Source organism: Aedes aegypti, chromosome 1 (genome assembly GCF_002204515.2).
Source record: "Aedes aegypti strain LVP_AGWG chromosome 1, AaegL5.0 Primary Assembly, whole genome shotgun sequence".
Taxonomy (NCBI): Eukaryota; Metazoa; Arthropoda; class Insecta; order Diptera; family Culicidae; genus Aedes; species Aedes aegypti.
In genome coordinates, this window is record NC_035107.1 from 295,699,469 (window position 1) to 295,705,468 (window position 6,000).

Below are 6,000 nucleotides of genomic sequence, written 5' to 3' on the forward strand. Positions count from 1 at the left end.
ACATACAAAATCATTCGATTTTTCCAGCGAAATATGCATTTGAAAAACTTTTGTCCGAATGCCTATTATGGACCCTCCCGGGGTCCATAATAGGATTGTTTACAAATTTGTCGTTGCGTATTATGGACCCTCCATTTGATTCCCATGTAATCCGGCTCGCTGCCGACGAGCCTATTATGGACCCACCTGGAAATGCGTATTATGGACCCTCTTGTGCGGTTTCATTTACAAAACTGTTCAAATATCAAATATTTATGCGTCTCAAACCAAATATTTTGCCTGAAACTGCTGATTAACAATGTAATCGAAGTTCTCCCGGTGGATTTTCATAGGAATAAAGTTGCTTTGAGTGTTAATTTTATGTTTTTCTGTAGGGGGTCCATAATACGCAAAGGGTCCATAACCGGTATCGACTCCCTATGAATGATGTTGCCTTCGAGTGACAAACTAGAATGAAAGCACAGCGCGCTGATAATCGTTCCCCTGTCGCTCATCTTGCCGTTACTGCTCGATGATAAGCCTGTTTCCCTTCTTGCAACATTTGCTTTGATTTACTTGTTCACCAACCAACGTAATTATTCGTACAAACAAACATGCAATTCCCGCTACTTGCACCATTCTTATGTGCTGTACTCGTATTTTAAGTAGGTATATTGTGTGTGTACTCACTTTGATCGCTGAAAGTACGCCCGCCGTTCATCGTTCAGCTTCCCGAACTCATACAGGAACACCTCCAACCATGCAGTCTGAAAAAATCAATGCGGTTGTGAATTAAAAGACTGGGAGATAATCTTTGCAGTTATTAACCGGAAAGTTGAACCCCGGAGTCACCCCAATTACATCATGCAAGGGGTCAAAATGAATACGATTTTAAAGGGAATGGTCGTCAAAGTTTCAAAATCCTTTCTAGAGGTATACATGAAATTGATTGAACAGCATAAGTAATGCAATCCTTGAGTTGAGTTCAATCACCAGAATGAAACCAGTTATGAATTCCCGATCAGGAATGCGTAACAAAATTGTAACATAATTATATCATCAATTGTTAAACATATCAATGCTTGTTATATTTAAATATGTTGCTTTTCAGGGGAAACGTCACATAAAAAATAATATAAGTTCAGATAGGTGTGAGGAAGTAATGTAGTGTTGATGAATTATACATTCAGGCAACAAGCAGGCTTAAAGAAATGTCTGTATGGAAACTAATTGTCAGTTATTACTCTAATCTTGGTTCGTAAAGCCGCTGTTAGGAAAACTATTTTCAAGTTACTAAAATAGGGTCGATGTACCCTTAGTAGATGCTTAGTAGTGCTATTTATTTGAGAACCATTGATTCATAGCTCGATTTAGTTATAATGATCGGAATAAATAGTATTACTTGAAATTTAGGCTTTCCTGCACCTACAATAGATCCAATGTTTTTTTTTTTTTATAGCACTAGTAAGAGAAACTATTGTCTATTAAACAACATAATTGAAGAATTAAGATTATTTTGACATCAGTTGTAAGCTTATCGATACTTTTTAAAATATAAAAGTTTTGTAAAAACTCGATTATGATTTGTGTTTTACCTACGCCGCGAGACTAGTGCTACTATAGGAACAGAAATTAGAAATAGCGCTACTATAGCCACATGTGTTCCTATAGTGGCACAAGCGATATTAAATACAAAAATATGAGTTTTTGTAGTTGTGTTTTTTTTTCCAAGCGCTGGCTTTATTTTTCAATTTTATATAAATATTTTTTTCTTATACTCAATATATGTATACTTAGCACTCAATGAAAAAGGTCATAATTTTAAGTTAAATTTATAATTGTTGTTGAAAAACAGTAACCTCATTGTTTTTTGAATGAGCTAAGAGTTTTAGTTAGACGTGTGATCACAGAGATAATCTCTCTGGACAATATTCTTTTGTATATTTTAAGGGTTTATCCCAAACCTTTGAACGGGAGTGCCCCGACAGACCGTTATTATGCAAAAAAAAAAATGTCCATGTAAGCTGAGCGCAAGGCTCGATTCCTTAGGTCATTCTGCACCTCTGGTCAAATTTTTAAAAATTCCTAGGAGAAATCTCGAGAAATCTTGATTTGAAATTTTTGACTAAAAATTTAAATATGATCCATATTAAATTTTTGCAATAGCACTGAAAAAATCTACAAAAACGCTCAAAAAGTTGGCCAGACTTTTCTCTATCAATATAAAATTGTTACCGTTGATATAATTATTGTAATTGTTATAATTTAGACTTAACTTACCGGAGTGACTAAAGTATGTTTTTACATAGTTCACTGGTTTACATTCAATTTATTGTTGTTTTCTATGTTGAACTGATTGAAAGCTTAATCAAACCAATTAACAATGTTGTTATTTCAAAAAAAAAAAAAAAAACGATTTGAGAATAAATGTAGCACAATACTAATTAGAAGATAAGCCATGTGAATTCTTTTATAGTAAATTAGAGCTAGTATCAACTGTTTGTTTCAAATCTGGAATGATTTGGTTGCTCTGGTTCGCTCACGTCATTCATTCTGATAGAATATACGCAGATGTTTTCCACGGGGCTGTTGACCTCCACCTGAATGATGCATCTTTTTCTTACGGCATTCTCACTAAATGACCAGCTCACTGAAGTTTGCTTATTTTATTTGCTCAACAGTTTTCGCTCCTGTTCTCAAATAAATGTGCTTAAAGCCAAGAATAAGCGTTTTATACAGGGCAAATTGACTATTATGTTTCATAAAGGCATGCTTGCATTAATTGTTGCTCTCTTTGCATTATTATCATACACTTTTCACTGTTGTACGATAAAGGATCGCGAAGTGTTTTGGCGAAGTTGTTAACGAAAAAATCCAGGTAACATTGGTAGCTGAACTACGGTTTATTCAGCTGTAAAGAGGATGTATAAACCGCATTGTAGCTTACTAAGTTTTTATTCAGCTATCATTGGGAATGGATCTATGAAGTCAGATAAGCCTTTATCAAGCAGTTTCCCTTTGCAAGTTGCAGGTCCCTAAGCTGGTTACGTAATCCGTAAAAGGAGATATTCACAACCAGTACACGTGTTTTTACTACACGAGAAACATTATTATATGTGTTATATGGCTCCTCAACAAAATCATCTACATCTCCATAAAGCTTTGCTTTAGCACCAACACACCTCACCCAGCTTCTTTCTCTACATGCAACCATATACGTTTGGGTAGGGTGAATGTCATTACAAGTTTATCCTAGTTGTCCATCTGTAAAATACTGAAAACCTGCTTTACTGCACTGCGATCGACTCCAATAAAGTCACCGTCTGCAAAATCAAGGAGTATTTGCGACAAAACGCAATGTTGAACATTAAACTCTGAAGCTCATCTCTTTTCATTTCATGTAAATTTACAAAAAATAAGCTCCTCGTCAACAATTCTTGCACTTGATTGTATTTGCCAGCTTCATCGGCTTCAAGTCTTATTTTCATGCTAGTTGCTGCAGCAACTAGATTTTCGTTTCTGAGCTGAACGCGACCTATAAATCATAAACAGATTGACGAAGAAATCCCGAAAAAATAAAACGAAGTAAATAATTGCAGGTACATAGAGTGGAAGTCCTAGTGATATTGATACTAAAGAAGTACTTATTGGGGATTTGTTTGAAACTGTTAATCTTCGAACACTTGTGACCTATGTCATGTCATATATATGACAATCATTTTTCACGTGTAGTTATCATCCTGTTGTGGCCAAGAATTTTGAACAGGATATATTTTACGTAAAGTGCTGCAATACTCGGTGGAAAACTAGACGTAAACATCAAGAGTAGTGTCAGGTGTACAAGAAAGCAAATTTTATTAAGCAAAATAAATACGGCAGACTTTGGTGGGCTGGTCACTTAGTGTAAAAGTCGAGAAAAAAAAACTATAAATTAAAAATATTAAGCATTGAATGTTTCACGGTTATCGTGCCATCAATTATATACTGGAATTAATTTCTTTGATTTCATTCCATTAAACTAAGCTTACTGGTTTAAGCCATGTAAAAACATAAGGCATACTTCTATAACAACTATAGCTATAACAACGGTAACCGTTATATACTAGTTGAGAACAGTTTTGCCAACATGTTGAGTGTTTTTGTAGTTTTTTTTTTCAGTGCTATTGCAAAATTTTAATATGGATCATATTGAATTTCTAAGTAAAAAAGTTTATATCAAGATTTATCGAGATTTCTCCTAGGGATTTTTTTAAAAAATTGGCCTAGATGTGCAGAATGACCTAAGGAACCGAGCCCTGTGCTCAAATTTGATGGACAATTTTTTTGCATAATAACGGTCTGTCGGGCACCGTGGGAGTGTATCTCAGGTTGTTATAAGTTTGTTAAACACTAATGATCGGGTTACTAGGATGAAAATCTTCAAATCAAAACTCATTCACTTTGGGAGCGAATCTAAATCCGCCTACTATTCAAACGAATCGTACGGATTTCGATTCATCACTGTATAATTATGAATTATTCTAAGCCATAAAAAGTACCGCCAAGTAAAAATTAAAAAGACGCAATTACCTTGCTTGCACCGACAAACGGCGGCGAGGATCCCATATCGTCGTCGTTGTAGTTGTTGTGATCGCCATCGTCGTCCAGTCCGCGATCGTCATTGCTGGTATTCAGATAGTTCTTCCACAGAATTCCGATCCGAGCGCAGGAAGACGGCAAGCTATCCGACGCCATAATTTCCGAGGGTTTGGCTGGTTTAGAGGCTAGCGGCGTCGTGTGTAAATAACAGTCGAAGTCTTCGGTCAATATTTGTGCCCCGCGAGCAAGATTTATGGTGGGGACTCGGGGGCTTTGCAACTTTCTTGTGGCACAGATTTGTTGAACCACCGTCAAGTGGGGTACAATGTATCAACGGCTCACATGGGAATCAACATTTTCCGAAATAATGTTTCCTCTGCTGTATTCTGGAAGCGATCGTTCACCGAGAAGTTGTTACGCGATCGAGTCCTTGGCGATTACTGATCGTGGATGCTGCCGCCGAGTTACGCTTGATTTCCTCTACACTGAATCTTGCCGCCCGGAGAAGCAGCCCGAACCAGCTTCAGTGATAATGATACGCGATCCAGCTGCTGCTGTTCGGAAATAAAAATGTACTTACGTATAGGTATTTGTTTGTTGTGACTTGTTCGTCTCTTTACAATGAGTAAGCGATAAGAGCAGGACAGGCCTTTGGCTTGTCGTGTGCTACTTGGCGTACGTGAGGTCAGGACTCTCTCGCGTCGAGCCACGACACTTACCTGGAGTTAATTCCACTGGATGTTCTACCTCTAAGGACAATATTCACTGCCGAATTCGGCTTTGTTTTCTTCGTCATCTGATATCCAATGTCAACCAGGTGAGCAGGTAAGCTCCAATAGCAGCTTTGTTCGACTAACTACGAAAATACGAAAATAGCACTCACGGTGTTCATCAGATTCTTTGTTTTGGTTGCTATGAACTAATCTACGATGACGTCACACTGCAACTTCCAGCGAGAAGAAAACCTTTACTGCGGGCCGTGTTTACAAAAAATGAACGATTTCGTTGTACATTCATCCACTTCGTGTTCATTCGCTGAACATTCGTTGTCCGGATGTTGGTCTGGATGTCATTTAATGTAAACATTGCCCGCATTTAGAGCAGAAAAGAAAAAGAAAGTCGAGGATAAAAGAAGACCGTGGATAAGTCCATTTGCGCTTCCTATTTGATTCATATGTGCGTGCGTATGAGCACCAGTGTTGCCACATTTTTTCCGACTCTCATCTGTGTTTTCGACTAAAAAAATCTTTTTTATCTTAAGTCAACCTCCAAAAATCTTGGTAAAAATCTGTGACGCAAAAACATGTAAAATTTTCATTTTTAAGGTAAAAAAAAATGGCGAACGTATTATGACTGTTTTTGGCATGTCAACAATTTCTAATTTTGTAATTATTTTTCTAAAAAAGTAAGAGGTTTTTTTTTTTTTTTTTTTTTTATCTTTAT

General features: G+C 36.8%; 1 protein-coding gene across 3 annotated transcripts in view; it reads right to left on the reverse strand.

Annotated features, from left to right (window-relative positions):
• LOC5568525 overlaps positions 1 to 5,433 on the reverse strand; it is a 36,610-nt gene extending 31,177 nt beyond the window's left edge. For 2 of the 3 annotated variants that reach the window (XM_021838228.1, XM_021838226.1), the window contains exons 1-3: positions 5,277 to 5,433; positions 4,549 to 5,111; positions 670 to 746 (exon numbers count right to left, since the gene is read on the reverse strand). In XM_021838228.1, coding sequence (XP_021693920.1) covers positions 670 to 746; positions 4,549 to 4,713 — 242 coding nt within the window. In that variant the 5' untranslated portion in view covers positions 4,714 to 5,111; positions 5,277 to 5,433. The remainder of the gene's footprint in view (positions 1 to 669; positions 747 to 4,548; positions 5,112 to 5,276) is intronic. The other variant, XM_021838227.1, reaches the window with a different exon arrangement.
• Positions 5,434 to 6,000: the final 567 nt, after the last annotated feature.